Source organism: Chelon labrosus, assembly GCF_963514085.1.
Source record: "Chelon labrosus genome assembly, chromosome: 5".
Lineage (NCBI taxonomy): Eukaryota > Metazoa > Chordata > Actinopteri > Mugiliformes > Mugilidae > Chelon > Chelon labrosus.
In genome coordinates this window covers 1,288,467-1,310,152 of record NC_140341.1, presented here as the reverse complement: position 1 = coordinate 1,310,152, position 21,686 = coordinate 1,288,467, and the positions used below count along the sequence as shown (strand labels likewise).

At 43.7% G+C, this 21,686-nt stretch overlaps 1 protein-coding gene across 1 annotated transcript; it reads right to left on the bottom strand.

Moving 5' to 3' along the window:
• Positions 1–709: 709 nt before the first annotated feature.
• Positions 710–21,071, bottom strand: LOC311488732 (NACHT, LRR and PYD domains-containing protein 3-like; the record flags this gene model as incomplete). Its single annotated transcript, XM_084545583.1, has 10 exons — positions 710–887; positions 1,070–1,243; positions 1,694–1,867; positions 2,104–2,277; positions 15,754–15,927; positions 17,221–19,015; positions 19,248–19,483; positions 19,783–19,902; positions 20,159–20,296; positions 20,959–21,071. The coding sequence occupies 10 exons, from the start codon at positions 21,069–21,071 to the stop codon at positions 710–712; spliced, it is 3,276 nt and encodes a 1,091-aa protein (XP_084401709.1).
• Positions 21,072–21,686: the final 615 nt, after the last annotated feature.

Here is a 21,686-nt window from a genome sequence, read left to right as displayed (position 1 = left end):
TTTCTGCTGAACATGTGGTTTCTCTGGATCATCAGGACACAGCTCATCCTCTCTCAGCTCACACACCGTCCCCTTCACAAAGATCATCACAATCTGTAGAGAGAAGAAGAAAGAAGAGAGGAGATAAATGAGTGTTTCCAGAGTCTCCCTTCATCAACTGTCAGCTCACTCACAACTGTCAACTGTCAACTGTCAGCTCATCCAGTATAAAGAGCAGCAGGGACTTCAGTCCTGTTCAGAGCAGCACTGGAGCAAATATATACAAATGTGATGACTGAACCTCAGCAGAGGTTCTGCTCTGTAGAAAGAGCACATGGTTACTAAATGTAATGCTGGTTCTGTGATGTGCAGGCTTCAGTCAGACTGATCTCAGAGCTGTGATCAGTTGTTCATCAGATTTGATGAATGACCACCACTGTCTCTATACATCTTGGAAGGCTGTCAGCTGGAATCCAGCTTTATTTCCTGGACACATCAACACAACAACAACAGTAGTCTTCAGACGACAACAAGCTTCTGGCTCATCTGATTGGCTGACTGTTGTCTCTCTCTGTCTCTGTCTTTCTGTCCAATCCTGAAGCCTGTCTCCATTCTCCTCTCACAGCTTCACTGAGAAGCTGCAGGTTTACAGGAAACACTGGATCTTTGATACTAACTGTGTTTAGGACAATACTGATGAAAGCAGCATGGACTGACTGGAACCCTCTACTCACTCCAGAGTCTCCAGTTTATAGTCTGGACTCTTCTTAAGATCAAGAAGCTGCTTCACATCTGAATCCTTCAGGTTGTTGTAACTCAGGTCCAGATGTTCCAGATGGGAGGGGTTGGACTTCAGAGCTGAGACCAGAGAATCACAGCTGATCTCTGACAAACTACAGTCAATCAATCTGAATAAAGAATAAAAGATGTAGATTAAATCATGAATGCCTTTAAGATTCAGGATTCAACACTCGTCTTGAACTAAAGGACATTAACAGATTTATGGAGGAACGTTCTGGATGAACATGATTTAGATTCAGTTGGTAATTAAACATATCAGATCTACAACAGTAACAGAGAGTGAACTGACCTCAGAGTCTCCAGTCTACAGTCTGGAATCTCCAGAAAACCACACAGCTGCTTCACTCCTGAATCATTCAGATAGTTTTCGCTCAGGTCCAGATGTTTCAAATGGGAGGGGTTGGACTTCAGAGCTGAGACCAGAGAATCACAGCTGATCTCTGACAAACTGCATCTCTTCAATCTGAATAAAGAATACAAGATGTAGGTTAAATCTACTCAGACATGTTTGACTGACTTTGTCCTTCTGTTATTGTGGATCTTCATCATGTCTTCTACAGACACTAATATGTTACAGTGTGAGGTGTGTGATCTCCTTCCAGCAGCTGTGGTTCAGAGAGAATGGACTGATACATGGATCACAGCAGGTTTCACTCCAAATGAAATGTGACTGAATGATGATGAAACAGCAGGAAGCTCAGACACTAAACACACCTCAAACACCTGCATCTGAACACATGATCTCATCTGTGTGTGTTGACCAGGAAAGCAGCTATCAACATTATACAGTTATTGAAATGTGTTTGTGTTTGTCTTCAGTTTGAGGAACAATAAAGTTTTATATGAAAACTAATTACATTCAGTTGGTGATTAAACATATGAGATCTACAACAGTAAGAGACAGTGAACTGACCTCAGAGTCTCCAGTCTACAGTCTGGACTCTCCAGAAAACCACACAGCTGCTTCACTCCTGAATCCATCAGGCTGTTTTTAGTCAGGTCCAGATGTTTCAGATGGGAGGGGTTGGACTTCAGAGCTGAGACCAGAGAATCACAGCTGATCTCTGACAAACTGCATCTCCACAGTCTGAATAAAGAATAAAAGATGTAGATTAAATCATGAATAATTCAATCAGATGTGTTCAGGTTTTAAATGTGCAGCTCAACATTACTGTGTCCTAACAGCCTTTAAGCTTCATTGACTTTAACAACGAACAGTAGAAATTTACAGATTTATGTAGGAAAGTTCTGGATGAACATGAATTAGATTCAGTTGGCGATTAAACATATGAGATCTACAACAGTAACCATCAGTGAACTGACCTCAGAGTCTCCAGTCTGCAGTCTGGACTCTCCAGAAAACCACACAGCTGCTTCACTCCTGAATCCTTCAGGCTGTTTTTAGTCAGGTCCAGATATTTCAGATGGAAGGGGTTGGACTTCAGAGCTGAGACCAGAGAATCCCAGCTGATCTCTGACAAACTGCAGCTCTTTAAACTGAATAAAGAATATAAGAATAAAGAGTTAATCTAACTAGAAAATTCCTGTGGAAATTTTGACTGTGCCAATGCTGCTGGTGCCAACATAAGCTTCCAGGTTAGCCCCCAGCTAGGTTCTGTGTTGGGCCGCAGCAGCTAGCCCCGCAAGATAGCGCGCCACGGGTTAGCGCAATGCAGCTAGCCCCTTAGGTTAGCACGATGCGATTAGCTCTCGGCTTGCACCCCGGGTGCGTCATGGTGGGTTCTGCCTCCCTAGTGCAATGCTGTAATGGTCTGAGGTTTCCTAATGTTCTGACAGTCTGTGTCTGTAATTCTATAATGCTTTGAGGGCTCTTAATGTTTTGGCGGCCTGCTGCGTGTGTAAGGTTGTTAGGGTCTGGTTGTCATGACTACCAGGGCCAGCTGCTGTGTGAAGTCACGCAGCTCCTGGCAGTCTGTGTCTGTAATGCTATAATGGTCTGAGGGGTCCTAACGTTTTGGCATACTTTGTGATCCACTGAGAACCTTTCTCCCTCCTCCTTCTGTGTTCACCTGTGCTGTTACTGCTCGTCAGGGCCCGTTGCCATGACTACATGCTGCAAATTATATTCTATATGTTATAAAGCATTATATTTTATAACCTAGGATTTGCCCTCCGAACAAATGCTTATACCTCAGAAAGTCCTATCGGGAAAATGAAACACATTGTGAGCGTCAGCCGTCTGTCCTCTACAATTTAGTGTTGCTCCCACGTACGTACTACAAAAATTGTGGCCTGGGTCGATTGAGAAAGAAGGTCATGCGAAGCGGATTTTCAACGAAAAATCGCTCTCATTTTTCACATACACACACACGGAGAAAAATTCGAAAACTGGTCGGCGCACTCCTCGCTCGGTGGAGCCTACAGTCCGAACCATTGGTCCTACAGAAATAAGACCCACATCATCTGAAAGCCAACAAAAATCCCTATGTTTTTATATATTCTATATATTCTATCTCTGTACCTCAAAAACTGTGGCCCCCTGGTGCGATTGAACCATTTTTTTTATTAGAATTTTGAAGAAACTCTGAAGTTAGAGTGCGGCCATAGGGACCCATTATAAACAATTTTTTCAGATTTTTACAAAATTTCATCAAAACGTAGACTGACCAAACCGTAAAAGGTATCGAAACGCTGTTTTCAGGAAAAAAAAAAGGCACACTTCCCGTGACTCGTACAAACTTCCAAGCATTTTTCTACTGCAAAGCACGGCCGAGTAATCGCTCGACAAAGCGAAGGTGATCATTTTGGAAAGTTTGTGATTTTTTGGGGGGGAAATTTTTTCCATATTTTTGCCAATTATTCCCAAACCGTTGGAAGAATCGCTTAGAAAAGTCATGGCACATGTTTGCATATACAATTATTATATATAATATAATATTATTTTCAAGGTGATGGTGGTGTTGTGTCGTTTGCGAATGATTCGTTCAAAAGAACGAATCTTTTGAGTGAACCTACTGAATGCCGCGTTTTGTGACTCACTCGTGAATCTTCGGCAAACGACGCAACCAGCGTGCGGGCGGGGGGAGGGACTGTTGACGCTTGAGAAACTCGTGATTGTCGCCACATCATGCTTTTGATTTATTATTTCCCACTTTTATTATTTCTTGTGTTGTTTATTTGTCGGTGATGATGTGAAGATGATGAAGGAAAAGATCTCCGCTGACACTGTCTCCATTGCATATAAGAAAGGTTTATTACAAAAGATTACAGCGTCTGATACAAGCATTTGCAACTGCTCGGAGAGCCCTTCTGCCAAATTGAGACTCTCCCGATCTCCTCCGGTCGTCTCCTTTTATACCCAACATGTTTATCTAAATGCATAACATAAGATACAAAGGTCATCGCTCCACCATATGGAAAACATACAGAATTCCTTACTCAAGGACAAAATACCTTTAAACTCAGCTTAATAGTTAATTTTCTAACTCCAAAGTTCCTGTCTCCAAACATTAACCTATACATTTGCCGTTTCCACACCTAACCTTTAACTACTTGTCCTTCAACCGTTCCTTATCTTTGCTTCTTCTTCTGTTCTTAATCTGTTGGACCGTCTATTTCCTAACCCTACCATAAACACTGACTGCTTTATCCATTGCCTTGGTCCACATCTTATGAATGGTTAACTTCACAGAATGTTTCTTTTGAAATATACCTCACTTGTTTTCATTTCAGTGCAATAAAACATATGTAACAACCAGACATTTAGTCACATACACTTTATTTGTTTATTTGACAGCCTGGAATAATGCTCACACATTCGGCCTTAAGCCTATTGCACCAGACAGAGCATCATCTTTACATTAGACCTACAAGGGAATACATAATATAAAACAGTGCATATACACTACTCACAATAAGTTAGGGATATTGTTATTTACAAGAGTGCTTTTCCTATTTGGTCTGAATTTTAATGAAATAAGTAAAAGTTCCCTTTGATATTACTAATAATGAATGAGAAGAAACACCATTTTCATTAGTTTAATATTTATTACCCCCAAAATTTAGACAATAACAAGGATGGTCTCAAATAACAAAAATTGACAATGTCAGTAGCGGGTGTTTCCACCATTTGAACCCTAGAACCCCTCACATCTCGTAAACGGGCCTGCAGCTGTGTGGCAGTTGCATAAGGATGTCTGAGTGCATAGGTCCTTAGGTACTGGTCATCGTTGCGGTCTGTCACTCATGGGTCTCCACTCCTGGGTCTGTCACAAACTCTGCCAGTAGTTCTGTGTCTTGATGCAAGTCTGCTGATGACACTTCGAGATACACCAAGTTCACGAGCAACATCTGACTGCCTGCCACTGACCCGAATGCGCGCTATGGCCAGGTGGCGCTGCTCGTCCGTTAAGTGACGTCGTGTGTTCATGGCTGTTTGAATGATGAACTTGGAATGACTTACTGACAATACCAGCTTTTTATACCCACAGAATGTTGAAGTTGATGCCACATTGAAAAGGGTTGTCTTTTAGTAATTTTTGGTATTGACCCCAATATGTAAGGGACACTGTACACAGTGAAATCATTACGTGGAAAACACAAAATGAGGTGTGTCTATCACCCCAATACAACTGCCTACCTATCCCAAAAATCTCTGAAGTGAAACAAACACCGTATGTATGACATCCACTGAGTCTCTCACAATATCCCTAACTTATTGTGAGTAGTGTAATACCCTTACATTAATACACGCCTATAAACTCTGACTGCAAAACAGAATTAAATATTTTTTAAAAGTAACAGAATCTCTGCTGCAGAGATTATTTTTAAATCTCCCCACCTTTCCTAGTTTCCAATATTTGGTCAACTCCACAATATGAAAAAAGGACGACTCGTGTTCACGTTTAGTAAACGTGCTGCTGTTGCAGTGTTGTGTCACTCGCTACACACAGAGAGATGAGTCTGTCTGGCGATTCACGTTCGCACTGCCATTCATGATTCACGAACCTTCTGAAAGATTTACAAGATTCACAAAGCGTGATTCTAGTGAACCTAGCGAATCTTGCAGCGAATCACAGTTCATGAATCTACTATGAGCACGTTCACATACTGTGCTGATAGTCATGCTGTGTCACTCACTCGTGTACTGCACACACAGAAGGAACTGCCACTCAGGGCAGATGACTCCATATGGATATGGATATCGATCTAACTTTTTTGTTTTAACAACTGGGGTCAATACGACACTAGGGTTGGGCGGTATGAGCAAAATCTTATATCACGTTATGAGTAATTTCATATCACGGTAACGGTATATATATCGCGGTATGTTTTTTTTCCCCCTGTAAATTCAATTAATGGCTTAAAATACCCATACTGTCGCATTTGATAATTTTCCTCTTTTATTTTTATTTGCTCACAGCAGCATAACATTATTTTAAAGAAAGTATAATAATATAGTACTGCTTCGCATGTTTTAACTTTAAGTGTTGGAAGAGGTTACCGGTGTTTCCACCTCCATCAGCAACAGTTGTGCAACACTCTTTGCAGAGTATCACTTTCTGTTCGTTGTCGGATTTTCTAAATCAGAAAAAGTTCCACACAACAGACGTAGTGCCCCTTTTCGGAGGATGCCGCATGAGCTGATTGCTTGTGCTGTAGCTCGCGATCTGATTGGTTGTTGTTGAGGGTGGCGCTTGTGCAGCCTGCCAGGCTGAGCAGCCTGGAAGTCGACGGCTGAAGGCAGATTCACCCTGGAGCCATCATGGGTGGGTCGGGCTGCCTCCGTTTCCTCGTGACGTTCACTCTCCGCCTCCGCCATGATTGTTATCACTCAGGTAAAGCTGTTTCTTCTTCGTCGTGCTCATGCAACCACGCCAAGCAGTCTGCTGCAATGCCTGCAGTGTCCCGTGTGTCGAGGCGGTGTAATTACAGTGACTCAGAGAGATGCCGCGGACATCTGCTCTTTCTCCGGTATAAACGGTATTGCAAAATCTCTACCGGTAGACACTTTTATACCGTCACACGGTATAATACCGTCATACCGCCCAACCCTATACTACACTATTTTTCATAAGACACTGTGAGATTAATAGTCCACAGTTTGTTTTCTTAACGTTCTCTCTCTATGTTGTGTGAATTCGCTGCTATCGACACTCTGAATTGACGCCAGAATAAAACGAGACTAGTGGGACTAATGTGGTGGTTATTATACGGTGGAGAGTGCAGCTAACTACGGGGCTAAGCTAGCATGCTAATACCGTGTTAAACATGCTGTTAGAAATAGAATAGAAGAATAGAATAGAAAGCCTTTATTGTCATTATACACAGTACAATGAGATTTAAGCAGCTCATTAAAAGTGCACCCAGCGCAATATAAATACGTATAACTATCAAACACCTACTACAGTACACAGACAGACAAATAAAAATAGTACAGAGGCAATTACAGTGCAAATAATTATGTCAGTTTTCAGTGCAAGTTTGAGTTCAGTATGGTGACAGCTTTGGGGAAGAAACTGTCCCTGAGTCTATTTGTTCTGGCAGATATGGACCTGTTATGCCTGCCAGAAGATAACAGGTGGAAGAGATGGAAACCGGGGTGAGTATTGTCCTTTAGAATGTTCCTGGCCCTGCTGAGACAGCGTGAGTTGTAGATGGAGGTTATGGAAGGCAAAGGTTTTTTGTGCTGTGTTGCTCACCCTCTGCAGCCTCTTCCTGTCAGCCTCTGTGCAGCTGGAGTGCCACACTGACACAGCGTAGGTCAGCAGGCTCTCGATGGTGGTACGATAGAAGGTCACCAGCAGGCTTGTGTGTAGTTGTTGTTTCCCGAGCACCCTCAGGAAGTGTAGTCGTTGCTGGGCCTTTTTGACCAGAGCTGAGGTGTTGACTGACCAGGAGAGGTCTGCACAGATGTGGACCCCGAGGAATTTGAAGGACTCCACTCGCTCCACACGTTCGCCGTTGATCTACAGGGGGGCAGGGGCGGCTCTGTTCCGCCGGAAGTCCAGGATGAGTTCCTTAGTCTTGGTGATATTCAGTGCCAGGTTGTTAGATGCACACCACTCACTAAGTTTCAGGACCTCATCTCTATAGGCCGCCTCGTTCCCCCGTTATCAGCCCCACCAACGTTGTGTCATCAGCGAATTTGACAATGATGTTCTCTGGGTGGGCAGGACTGCAGTCATATGTGTAGAGCGAGTAGAGAAGTGGGCTTAGCACACAGCCCTGGGGGGAGCCGGTGCTGAGAGTGCGGGCGGATGAGAGGTGGTGGCCCAGTTTCACCTGCTGTGGTCGGTTGACTAGAAAGTCCTTAATCCATGAGCAGGTGGATCGTGGCAGCCCCAGGTTGGCTAACTTGGGGATCAGAATGTCCAGTATTATTGTGTTGAAAGTTGAGCTGTAGTCGATGAAGAGCATCCTGACGTAGCTCCCCTGTTTCTCCAGATGGCTCAGCGCAGAGTGGAGAGTGATGGCTATTGCGTCTTCAGTGGATCTGTTTGACCGGTATGCAAACTGATGTGGATCTAGGGTAGAGGGGAGACAGGTTTTGATGTGTTTTAGGACCAGTTTCTCAAAGCACTTTGTGATGACTGGGGTAAGTGCTATGGGACGGAAGTCACTGAGGCTAGTTGTAGGTGACTTTTTAGGGACCGGGATGATGGTGGCAGATTTTAAACAGGCTGGGATGATGGGTTGTTTCAGTGACAGGTTGAAAATGTCAGTGAAGACCTGTGCTAGCTGGTCGGCACATGCCTTGAGCACTTTTCCTGGTACTCCATCCGGGCCTGTAGCCTTCCTGGGGTTAATAGCACAGAGCACCCGTCTCATGTCCTCAGCCTCAAGAGGGAGTGGTGAGGTGCCGGAGGTTGGTGTGGGTTGTAGAAGGGGTTGGGGTGGTGGGGCTGAGTGCTGTGCCTGGGACTCAAAGCGGGCAAAGAAGCTGTTCAGCTCCTCTGCCAGTGCCACATCTGGGTCCCCGGGTGTCGCAGCACAGCCTCTGTAGTTGGTGATGGACTGTATACTCTGCCACACCTGCCGGGGGTTGTTGAGCTGCTCCCCTATCCTCCTCTTGTGCTCTGCTTTGGCGGCCTTGATGCCTCTCCTCAGGTTGGCGCGAGCAGCGCTGTATAGTGCTCTGTCCGATCTGAAGGCTACGTCACGGGCCCGGAGGAGCGTGCGGACCTGGCTGGTCATCCATGGTTTTTGGTTTGGAAACAACAGGATGCTCTTTTCCACAGTGACTGTTCCAATGCAGTACTTCAAGTTCAAGTTTATTATAGCCATTTCAACAATATAACAATACAGTTGATAGGAATGTGTTTTGGTATTCTCACATGTAACACACATAATGACAACACAGCATCACAGTACTAAAGCCAAAAAAGAATAGGCACATAAATAGCAGAGGTAACAACACTTAACACACATAGAAAAAGTGCATGGTGTACAGAAGCAGCAGTAAGGTTGGAGGTAAACCAGGTTATGGAGTTAACTCATAAAGTGCTTAGTGCTTAGTGCATGTTCAGGTGGCGAATAGCTTGTGGATAGGTACTATCCCTAAAACATGATGTTTTACATGTTATGCTCCTGAACCTTCTCCCTGATGGTAACGGTGTGAATAGATGGTGTGCTGGATGGGAGATGTCAGAAATGATGTTTTTGGCTTTCCTTGAAATTCTGGTGATGAAATGTGAGGCTATGGTAGGCAGATTACAGCCAATGATTTTTGAGGCTCTGCGCACTACCCTCTCAAGCCGTTGTTTGTCCTGGCTGGTGGCACTACCATACCAGACCAAGATGGAGAAGGTGAGTACACTTTCAATGGTAGCCCGATAGAAGTGGATCATGCCTGCTTTACTGACCCCAAATTTCCTCAGCTGACGGAGAAAGTGTAACCTCTGGTGGGCTTTGGAAATAATGAGACTAATGTTCAGGTTCCATGATAGGGACTGATGGATAGTGGTGCCTAAGAAACGGAAGGAGGGGACCCACTCCACTATCTGGCCATTGATGGAGATGGGAAGGTGCTGGTCTGCCTTTTTCCTGAAGTCAACTATGAGTTCTTTGGTTTTGGTTATATTGAGGATTAGATTATTGTCTGCACACCACTGCACAAGTTGTTCAACCTCACCCCGATAGGAAGATTCATCCCCATCGCGTATGAGGCCAATAACAGTGGTGTCGTCTGCAAACTTAAGCAGTTTGACAGATGCAGAATTTGATATACAATTGTTTGTGTAAAGAGAGAATAACAGTGGTGATAAGACACACCCTTGTGGGGCGCCAGTGTTCAGAACCCTGGGTGATGACACATTGTTCTGGATTTTAACACACTGTGTCCGGCAAGACAGAAAGTTCAGTAACCACTGACAGAGTGAGGGATTAGCTCCCATGGACAGGAGAGAATTGTACAGTTTGACCGGCAGTATGGTGTTGAAAGCTGAACTAAAGTCAATGAACAGTACACGGGCGTAGGTGGACTTAGAATCAAGATGTTGTAGAATGAAATGTGTGCAGAATGAGACTGCATCGTCCACTCCCCTATTTACCCTGTATGCAAATTGGTGAGGGTCTAGCGTGATATGTGACAGGTATCTACAGACTAGACGTTCAAAAATTTTCATGACCACAGAAGTGAGTGCAACAGGCCTATAATCATTGAGACAGGTAATGTTAGTTTTCTTGGGTACTGGGATGATCAGAGCTGATTTAAAGCATGCAGATACCATTGTACTGTTAAGGGACCAGTTGAAGATGTAGGTGAGAATAGGAGCAAGCTCGTCCGCACAGTTCTTTAGTGTAGCTGGTGTCACACCATCAGGCCCGGCAGCTTTGTTGGTGTTCTGTTTCCGCAGCAGTCTGCGGACATCATGCTCCGTGATGGAAGGGGGAGAGTGCCCCACCCCCAGCAGGTGAGAGAGAGCACTCGCCTGAGCACTGCTGTTCTCAAACCGGCAAAAAAAGTCATTAAGCCGCTCAGGCAGGGAGGGGTCAGTCATGAATATGTTGTTTTGTCTTGTAGTCAGTGATCGCCTGTAGGCCCTGCCAGACTCCCTTGATGTTGTGATCTTGAAGTTTGCATTCAAGTTTGACTCTGTAGTTGGCTTTAGCTGTGTCGATTCCCTTCTGGAGTTTGTATTTGAGAAGTTTGTATTGCTCTTTGTCCCCACTTTTAAAAGCGTCATTTTTCTCCTTACACAGGCACTTAACTTCCTTGTTGAACCAAGGCTTGTTGTTACTGTATATGGTAACAGACTTAGTGGGGATACACACAGACTCACAGAAACAGATGTTCGACATTATGCAGTCAGTGAAAGAGTCAATATTATCCAACTCAGCTGTAAACACCATCCAGTCAGTGATATCAAAACAGTCTTGTAGCATGTTTATAGCCCCAGGAGAGCTGCTCCTGACCCTCTTGGTCTTTGGTTTGAATTTTTTAAGTCTTTGTCTGTACTTAGGAACAAGAAATATGGTGTTGTGGTCAGACTCACCAATTGGGGCTCTGACTAAAGCCTGATACGCCTCCGGTATGGAGGAGTAGCACTGGTCCAGTGTTTTGTCCAGCCTGGTGGGGATGTGGATCTGAGGCTTGTAACTGGGGAGAGCTTTCTGCATGTAGACGTGGTTGAAGTCACCAAGCACCAGAACGACCGAGTCCGGGTTGGAGTTTTCCACGGAGTGAACGTGGTCAGCTAGTTGTTGTGAGGCTGAGGCTGCTGCCGCGCTTGGAGGGATGTAGACTGCACACAGGATGATGGAGGAGATCTCCCTTGGCGAGTAGAAGGGGATACACTTCACAGCAAGATGCTCCAAATCAGGCGAGCAGCCGGACGATAGAGTTTTGGTGTTTGTACACCAATTCTGGTTGATGTAGATACCGACACCGCCGCCGCGCTGCTTCCGCGAATCACTGGTGCGGTCCGCCCGGTGGAACGTGAAGCCCTCCTGTTGTAACGCCGCGTCTGGGATGTTTGCATTCAGCCAAGTTTCTGTCAGGCAAATGGCAGCACAATCCCTGAAATCCCGTTGAGAGAGGATGAGGGAGGTGAGTTCGTCCTTCTTGTTTGCTAACGAGCGAACGTTGGATAGAATGAGGCTCGGCAGGGCTAGTCTGTGACCACGCCGTCTCAGCCAAGCGAGTGCTCCACCTCGCCTACCTCTTTTCCTCGGCCGGTGTTTCGGTCGTCCTCGAGGGAGATTAGGAGGAACGGGGAAACGGGGCTGTAGGGCTGGCCAGGAGGCCAGCCCTACAGCCCCGTTTCTGCTTCCTCTCGCGACTCCGTCTACGTCGCCGGCCAGACCCGATAACAATCCACGGAGATCCCACTGGTCTCTCTATCTCGTCCGGAATGTTGTGAGTGTGTTGGAAGTCGCTGCGGATGGTCAGCTTCTGTTGAAAGCCGATATCCAGCAAGTTCATACGGCCGATGTCCAGCAAGTTCATACGGCCGATGTCCAGCAAGTTCATACGGCTGTAGTCTATGTTTAAGTCCGTAAAACACGTACAACACACGATTTGTTATTTGGCTAACGGACACTTTCAATGTGTCTGTATGCTGTCTGTATGTTAACATACAGACAGCATGTATGTTAACAGACTGGTGTTTAGCTGCAGTGGTGTTGTCATTCATATTTTAGTAAGTTTTCTGTTTGCTGTATGTGCTACCGTGGAACAGTAGGCTAACCGATTAAGTCCGTCGTCTGCTACCCACTAAACATTAGACGTCTGATTGACGTGCAGATCAGGTCTATATTGCGTCCGTCGGTCCATGACCAATTCTGGACGTCTACACGACGTGCAAACTAAGTCCGCTATTTCGACGTCTATGACCCCCCTTAGACGTCAATATGCCGTTCAACATTTGATCGTCAGACTAGATAACTTTTCTGGAGGTAATATGGACGTCTAAGACAGGTGCAGGAAATTGACAAATGTATTTTTTTTTTATTTAAGATAAATATCAAATTTGTTGTTATCAACGTGATTAATCAATGTGAATGATTAATAATTTATATTCATATCCATTGTTTGTTGATTTGAGATTAAAAAATATTTATTATTTATTCATTGTACATATTTTGTTATTTTATATTTTTGTGTTTTTCCTACTGGTTTATTTAAGGGTCTCTGGACCGTAGTTTGTGCAACCAATCCGGTCTGGCTAAGTTTAACCGAGTTCTGCGCCTCAGTCATATCGGGCGAAATATGTGTGAATTTGTGGAGTGTAGGCTGTGCGGAACCTGGTCATTATGATTTGAACCACACCACTCTAACTGGCTGAGGCATTGTGTCATCACATACACCGTAAGAGCCACTCTGATTGGCCCAGGTGTTCCTCTTCTGTGGAAGCAATGGCCGAGTCTGCACCGTAGGCTACGACCTCTACTACAGCTGTTCTAAATCATCGTTCACTAAATTGCAGGTAAGTTCGGTCAACCCATACTGCCTAGTTAACTTTATGTTCATTTATAGTGTTTGCAGTTTTAGCTTTGTCGTATTAATCTAAACAGTTGTTGTTGCTACAGTTAGCATTGCATCTTTTCCCATCAGCTCGTTAGCTTTTGAACACAACCACCGTGCTAACGTTTACAGAAGCTTTAACGTGAACAACATTGCAAACAACAGTTGTTCGGTCGCTATCATTATCAGAGCAATAGTAGTTATTTCTGTGCGAGACTTTGGCTGCCCGCCATTCTTGGGATAACTGTTCTTGTTTTTTTCCGGCAATACAGACGCATTCTAAAAAAGCTGGCGGTGTTAACTGCCGTTTCGATCGCTAATCATTTGTCTTTTTCTACTTGTGCAGATGGAGTCATCCTGTTTGATAATCGGGCAACTGAAGACTTCATAAGGGCACTTTTATTTTTATTATTATATGTTATTGTTCTATTTGTATTGTTACATTTTTATTCACAGACCGAAGGTAATTTTATTTATTGTATTTTACCACTTTTTCACAAATTGTACTGCATTTTATGCTGCCTAAGACTGACGTTTGCAATAAAGATTGGAGAAAAAACTGTCGGGATTAGATTGTGATTTATTGTAGACCTGACTGTAATCTAAAATGAGTTTAAATTTGACGTAGAAACGACGTCTAGAAGACCACATTTGGACTACAACTGGCTACTATACGGAGGTACTGTGGACGTCAGTAACGGACGTTCACTCGACGTCGGAAAAAGACGTCATCTGGTGTAACAGTCTGCACCTTCAGAGGACCAAACTTCGACGAGCAAAAGCGACGTTGAAAAGACGTTCTTTGTCTTTGCGCAGTGGGTAACTGGTACAACGTGACTATGTCTTTGTATAAGAATCTCCATTAACATATTTTAGTACAGTTGTCCCTCGCTATAACGCGGTTCACCTTTCGCGGCCTCGCAGTTTCGCAGATTTTTTAGTGCAATTTTCCATGCTTTTTTTTTTTTTGACAGCACATTGTTTTCTGCGTCCTGATTGACTAAGGGAGAGCCCGCGTGTCGTCTTCTGCGTCCTGATTGGCTAAGGGGCTGTAGACCATTGTCAATCAGTCTCCTCCATACGGTGTCTCTTGTACAGTACAGAATGCGTTCAGCTTGCCAAATTTACATATACAGTAGTGTGGTATGTTTGCAAATTATTATAGAAAAGTGTATAAAGTGTGTAGTGAGGGGTTTTGCAACCTTAAAACATTTATAATCATTGTAAAAAATAAAGCTGACGGATTTATTTTTAGAACGTAACTCCTGCGATAAACGAGGGACCACTGTATTTAATACTCTAATGCTTGTGACTTGAGTTTTTATTCGTAAACTATATGGACCGATGTAACTTCAGAGCGCCGGGCTGCCGTACAGATATGCTAAGTGGTTGCCTTGGCAACCGCCGGATGTGGCCCGTGGGCCTTGAGTTTCACATGTGCACTATGCAGTCAGGGCTCATGCTGAGCACTGAATGATTCGGTGAACAAATCTGTTGAATGAATCATTTTAATGAACTGATTCTAGTGATTCAGTACAGTCAAAAGAACTGCCATTCCCATCACTAGTGGTGATCGGTTCTGCCTCCCTACTATAGTCCTGTAATGGGTTGAGGGGTCATAATGTTTTGGCACTCTGTGTCTGTGTGAATGTGCTCCTCTTCTGCTGCGTGTGTGAGCGTGTGTCAGCTCGTTAGGGTCCGGTTGTCATGGCTACCAGGGCCACCTGCTGCTGAAGTCTCCTTCTGCCTCTCACCTCTGCCTGAGTGAGAAGGAGGTCCAAAAAAACTGGACCCTAGGATTAGGGGTCCGAACAAATGCTCAGAAATCAAAAACTACAAGTCCTATCGGGAAAACCAACATATTGAGAGCGTCAGCCGCTTGTCCTCTACGATTTTGTGTATTTCCATGCACGTACTGTCAAAATTGTGGCCTCAGTCGATTGAGAAATGCGAGGAGGCAAATTGATTTTTGACGAGAAATGGGTCTCAAATTCCACATACACACACATGGGGAAAAATTCGAAAAGCAGTCCTCGCTCGGACGAGCCTACAGTCCACACCGTAGGACCTACACAAATGAGACCCACACCACCTGAAAGCCAACAAAAATCCCTACTTTGTTATATATTTTCTCTGACCTGTCTCTCTCTCAGAGTCTCTGCAGCCTGTTTTTATCTGCTATCATCTTCAACAGCCTCATTCACATCCTCACACACTCTACAGCCTCATCAGTACTGACTTCATCTTCACTGATTGATGGAGCACAACATGAACCTGTGGAGGCTCACATCATCTCCCCGTCATGACTCCACTTCTGTCACCTTTAAATGAACCCTGCTCAAGTATTTCACTTCTATTTGGAGCCACAAGGAAAAACTATTGTTAAGCCATTTGGAAAAACACAACATTTTAGAAAAACAAGAAACTTCTTCAGATTTGTGCTCATGGAAATACTGAACATTTATCAACTAAAGAACATTTGACACATCAGTCAATGAACTGAATACATAATGAAAACCTCCAACAGCTCCAGTCAGTGAACTGACCTCAGAGTCTCCAGTCTACAGTTTGGACTCTCCAGTCCAGCAGACAGATGCTTCACTCCTGAATCCTTCAGGTCATTATCACTCAGGTCCAGTTCTGTCAGATAGGAAGGGTTGGACTTCAGAGCTGAGGCCACAACTTCACAGTGAGTCTCTGAGAGTCCACATCCAGTAAATCTGTGATTAGAAAACATATAAATCAGTTATAAAATCAGATCATTTACATTCTAGATCCAGACTGAGTGAGTATGAAACAGAGTGAGGTGATCATCTGATGAATATCTGTGGTTCAGCTCATCTCATCTTACTGTGTTTGACATGACACAATGACTCTCTTCAGTCTCTCTCATAGCTGCAGACTTTTAATGACAATCTCTGTTCTGCTTTCATCTTGTAGATGGAGGAGGGAAAATGGAGTTACATTTAGGCTTCCATACTGTCCACAGTCTGTCAGTGTGATTTGATCCACAAAGTCAGAATGAAGACATCTGGTTGATGAAAACATTTCTTCACTTTGACTCCAGAACATTTAGAATGAGTTGAACTCAGTGTACAGTTCCAGTTGGAGAGATGATCTCTCTTTGCTACCTACTACTGTCAGCTACGACTGTTCACGTCCATACGCAGGAAAAATCTGATGACTGCTGCCAAACGCTGCAGAAATGAAACTAAACACTTGACAAGAAGGAATCCACTTTTTATACAAACACAGTGTGTTAACTGAACCCAGGATATCTGATTGATGCTTGAGTGAATATGAAGTTACTCTTTAAGAGGTGATGCATTACAAGTGAATGCTAATATTTGTGTTTTTGTATGATGAGCTTACAGCCTGAAGGAGATCTAAAAGAAAATGAAGACAGATTACAAACAGAACTAAACTGGTTCATCCTACATAGAATGTCATGGAGAAAACATCTTGGGACAAATAATGTAAAAATATACCTCTAATAAAGTGACACTTGTGATTTGAGTGTGGTCATTTTGTTCCATGTAATTTCAATAAAAGCACTGAGGCATCCCCCAGCATCCTCCATGGTCACAATGACTTCAGTAATCTTTAGAAAACGATACAGATCTGGTTTTAAACCACTAAACTTACTGAATAAAACAAACTATAAAATGTTCTGTGTGTCAAAAACCTCCAGCACAACCTCCTTCATTAGTTTTATCAGGGTTACTTGAAGCCTCCATCACACAAAGGAAGATAAAGAAATGGTTAAAAAGAATATAGAATCTAACAATTATTACAAATACATAATAGATAATAACAAACATCACAACCAACTAAAAGAATCTACATTTTTATACTCACAGCATTTTAAACAGCTTCAGAAATCAACTCAACTGATGTATAATGTTTGAGGTAAAATCAAGAATAATGACAATAATGTAATCCTGTGTATATGTGAAGAACTAAACTACTAATCTCCACTGACTGATTCTGTTAATGATCACATCAGGACTCACCGAGCCTTTCTGCAGTTCCTCACAGATGGGATCAGTCTCAGTCGTCCCTCCTCTGAGGTGTTGTACTTATTTAGGTCCAACTCATCCAGAACCTCCTCTGACATCTGCAGCATGTAGGCCAGAGCTGAGCAGTGGATCGCAGAGAGTTTCTCCTTCGATCTGTTCTCTGACTTCAGGAACTCTTGGATCTCCTGATGAACTGAGAGGTCGTTCATCTCCATCAGACAGTGGAAGATGTTGATACTTCTGTCAGGAGAGATTTTATCAGTGTTCATCTTCTTCAGCTTTTTGATGGCTGTCTGGATCATTTCTGGACTGTTCTTTGTCTGACCCAGCAGACCTCCTAAGAGTCTCTGGTTGGACTCCAGAGAGAGGCCATGAAGGAAGCGAACAAACAGGTCCAGGTGACCATTTTTACTGAGCAGGGATTTCTTCATGGCTCCATACAGCAAGACATCCACATAGACGGTATACCACCAGTCTTTCCCCAGGAAGTTCTTCAGCACCTCTGTCTTCTTGTTGGTGTAACAGTGGATCATGTAGACTGCAGCCAGAAACTCCTGAACGCTCAGATGAACAAAGCAGTAGACTGATTTCTGGAAGATCACACTCTCTCTTTTGAAGATCTCTGTACAAACTCCTGAGTACACTGAGGCCTCTGTCACATCAAGACCACAGAACTCCAGGTCTTCTTGGTAGAACATGATGTTTCCTTTCTCCAGATTTTCAAACGCCAGCCTCCCCAGCTTCAGAAGAACTTTCCTGTCAGCCTCCATCAGCTCCTGTGGACTCGTCTCATGTCCCTCATGGTACTTGTTCTTCTTCCTCTTTGTCTGAACCATCACAAAGTGTGAGTACATGTCAGTCAGGGTCTTGGGCAGCTCTCCTCTCTGCTCTGTAGTCAACATGTGCTCCAGAACTGTAGCAGTGATCCAGCAGAAGACTGGGACTCCACACAGGATGTGGAGGCTCCTGGATGTCTTGATGTGGGAGATGATTCTGCTGGACAGCTCTTCATCACTGAACCTCCTCCTGAAGTACTCCTCCTTCTGGGCGTCAGTGAAGCCTGGTACTTCTGTTAGCCTGTCAACACATGTAGGAGGGATCTGATTGGCTGCTGCAGGTCTGGAAGTGATCCAGACCAGAGCCAAGGGAAGCAGTTTCCCCTTGATGAGGTTTGTCAGCAGCACGTTGACTGATGCCTTCTGTGTGACATCAGACACAACCTCACTGTTGTTGAAGTCCAATGAAAGTCTGCTTTCATCCAGGCCGTCAAAGATGAACAAAAGTTTACAGACAGCCAGCTCCTCTGCTGTGACCTTCTGTAATGTTGGATGGAAAACATGGAGCAGCCTGAGAAGACTGTACTGCTCATCTTTGATCAAGTTCAGCTCCCTGAACGAAAGCACAATCACCACACTGACATCTTGGTTTTCCAAACCCTCTGCCCAGTCCAGAGTGAACTTCTGCACTGAGAAGGTTTTTCCAACACCAGCGACGCCGTAGGTCAGAACCACTCTGATGTGTCTCTGTTGGTCAGGTAAGGCTTTAAAGATGTCGTGGCACTTGATTGGAGTGTCATGGAGGACCTTCATCTTGGAAGCTGTCTCAAGCTGCTTCACCTCATGTTGGGTATTAACCTCTTCACTCTGTCCTTCTGTGATGTAGAGCTCAGTGTAGATCCTGTTGAGGAGGGTTCCACTTCCTGTTACATCACTTCCTTCAGTCACACGTTCACATCTCCTCCTCAGACTGATTTTATGTTCATCTAAAACCTCCTGCAGGCCAACATCTGCTAGAAAGAAGAACAAATGTGAGACAGAAAGAAAACACTCATCCCTGTTTGAATTCACAAAGAACAGAAAACTGACTTTTAAATGTTTTGTAAAGAGTTTTTTCTTCTCACAATCTTGTTCCTCCTTGTTGTAATATCTAAGACTGAGCTACCAATAAAATTATCCACAATATGTTCATCTCTTACAAGTTTCCAGAAAAGAGTCCATCAGCAGACAAATGTACAGTCTTACTTTGTACAGTGCTGCTCTGACTGGCTGTCTGCAGTCCAGGTCTTCTTCTGGATCTTGGTCCACACTGGGGACAGGAGGTGTCTCCTGATGAAGCAGACTGGTCCCAGTATGAGGTGATGCACTGTCTGCAGAACCAGTGTCCACAGCTGCTAGAGACTGGATCCTTCAGGACGTCCTGACACAAAGCAGAGCAGGACAGCTGCTCCTCCACAGAAACAGGACTCCTCTTCCTCTTTCTGTCAACACATTTCTTCATCACTAAAATCATTTGCAGATTGAAAATCTTCACAGACTTCAACATTAGGAAAAATATATCTGAATATTGATGAGTGGACATTCTGAAATGGAGATTCTCGGGTGTTTTACTACAGAAATACCATCAGTACTTCCTGGTTCTAAAACCCAGACTAGGATCTTACCTACCTGCACTAAAACATCTGTTTCATGACTAGAAATCTTTCAGCAGAACATTTCTGCTTCATCCTAAAATCATCATCTTCCATCAGGTCAGTTTACAGTAGAAACAGTCTCTTACTTTGTGTCTGAGGGTCCAGGTTCTTCACTGAAGAATGGAGGAGTTTCTTTGGACCAGTCACTCTTCATAGACAGACAGCTGGATACTGTAGACTCTGCTCTCTGTGTGTGGTACTGACCTCTACAAAATCAAGTATGTTTTATTCTCATCAATCACTGATAAACTCTGAGATAAAGTCATTTCAGTAGCAGTAAACACACAAACTACATCTACTGCAGATTATGGGATGGTTTCATGTTTGTAACTGCTGAGATTCAAATACATCAGCAAATATATTTTAGAAAAAAATAATCAACCATCAGGGACAGAAAATCTACTGGAACTGACAAAAGTGATTCAAAATGAGTCATAAATTACTTAGTAGCAGTTCTCTTACTTTGTGTCTGAGGGTCCTGGTTCTTCACTGAAGTATGGAGGAGCACCTTTGGACCTGTCACTCTTCATAGACAGACAGCTGGATACTGTAGACTCTGCTCCATCCTCCTCTTCGTCCATCTTCTGGACTTCAGTCAGTCTGAGAGGTAAACCAGTAACAGTCAGTGAGTTTACATCAACTTCAGTTACAGTCAGTCTTCTCCAGTCATCTGATTTCTTCATTCAACCATGAACCTGGTTACCAGAATACAAGGAGGACTCAGAGAACTCTGATTTCACCTGCTGATTTTTTTTTCATAATATTTTTATTGAAAAGTTTTCAGATGAGATTCAAACAATGCAAAAATAAAACCTTTAACAGTGCTCATCTGTTTAGACTAGGTAATCTGTTAAAAAGGAATACATTATTTAAATTAAAGTATCAAATTTCTCAGCTTTTTCTTTTTTCCAGGTATTTAGTCTCTTCTGCGACTTTCAGGTGAGGAAAGTTTCAAAAAATGATAAAACTCTGAAATGATGCCCTTTCTCAGACTGTTGTTGGGACCTGAACCTGGTGGTGAGCGATGGAAGCTCACCATGCATAACCAAGTTGTGACCACATGGCTTTCTTTGTCTTGGAGACAAAGGAAAGCACCAGAAACCCTAAAAGTCCCACAATCCTCCAGGTGTGAAACCTGATCCAGCAGTTATCACTGGCTGACTGTGGTAAGTTTGGACATTTCAGACCGCCATGATCAGATGGTAAGAACAGTAAAGACAAACGTAGTCTAGCCCTCCTGTTGTTCCAAATAAATTCCATACAGCAAGACATCCACATAGACGGTATACCACCAGTCTTTCCCCAGGAAGTTCTTCAGCACCTCTGTCTTCATGTTGGTGTAACAGTGGAACATGTAGACTGAAGTGACTTCCATCTTTGAAGTGACTCACTAACATCTGTTATTAAAGATTCATAACTGGCATTAGTGACAAATTCTAGCTTAGACAAAATTTTAATTCCTAAATATTTATTCAGTAATACACAGGATAAGATGTTATAATCCCTTGTGCCAAAATCCCAGGCAAAACACATTTAGAGGCCCTGTTCAGCTAAGAGACCCTACCAAACCTATGGTCATATAATATGACAATTAACCTATAATCTACATAAACTAAGTAAAAGCTGCTGGCTTGTAAGCCCATTGAGCAGCATAGTTCAGACATTGTAAAACATTAACTAAACGCTGCTGGCTTGTATGGCCCGCTCAGCAGCTAACCATAGCTACCACGTAACAAGAAGACAACAGCAGTATGCAGCATGTCATTGGGGTTTTCAAGTGGGCACCTCCCTTCACCGATGTTTCGTTAAGTTAGGCCCACGACACCTCGAGAAGGCTTAACAGTGATTTCCAGCGTCCTGGAGTCACCCCCCTCCACACCGCCACTGCACAACCCTGTTTCCCCTCACCATTCGATGTCTATCAACAGCTAATATAGCAACTAATAACCATGTAAAACAAACAAATCTACCATGATTCGCCCCGTTGATG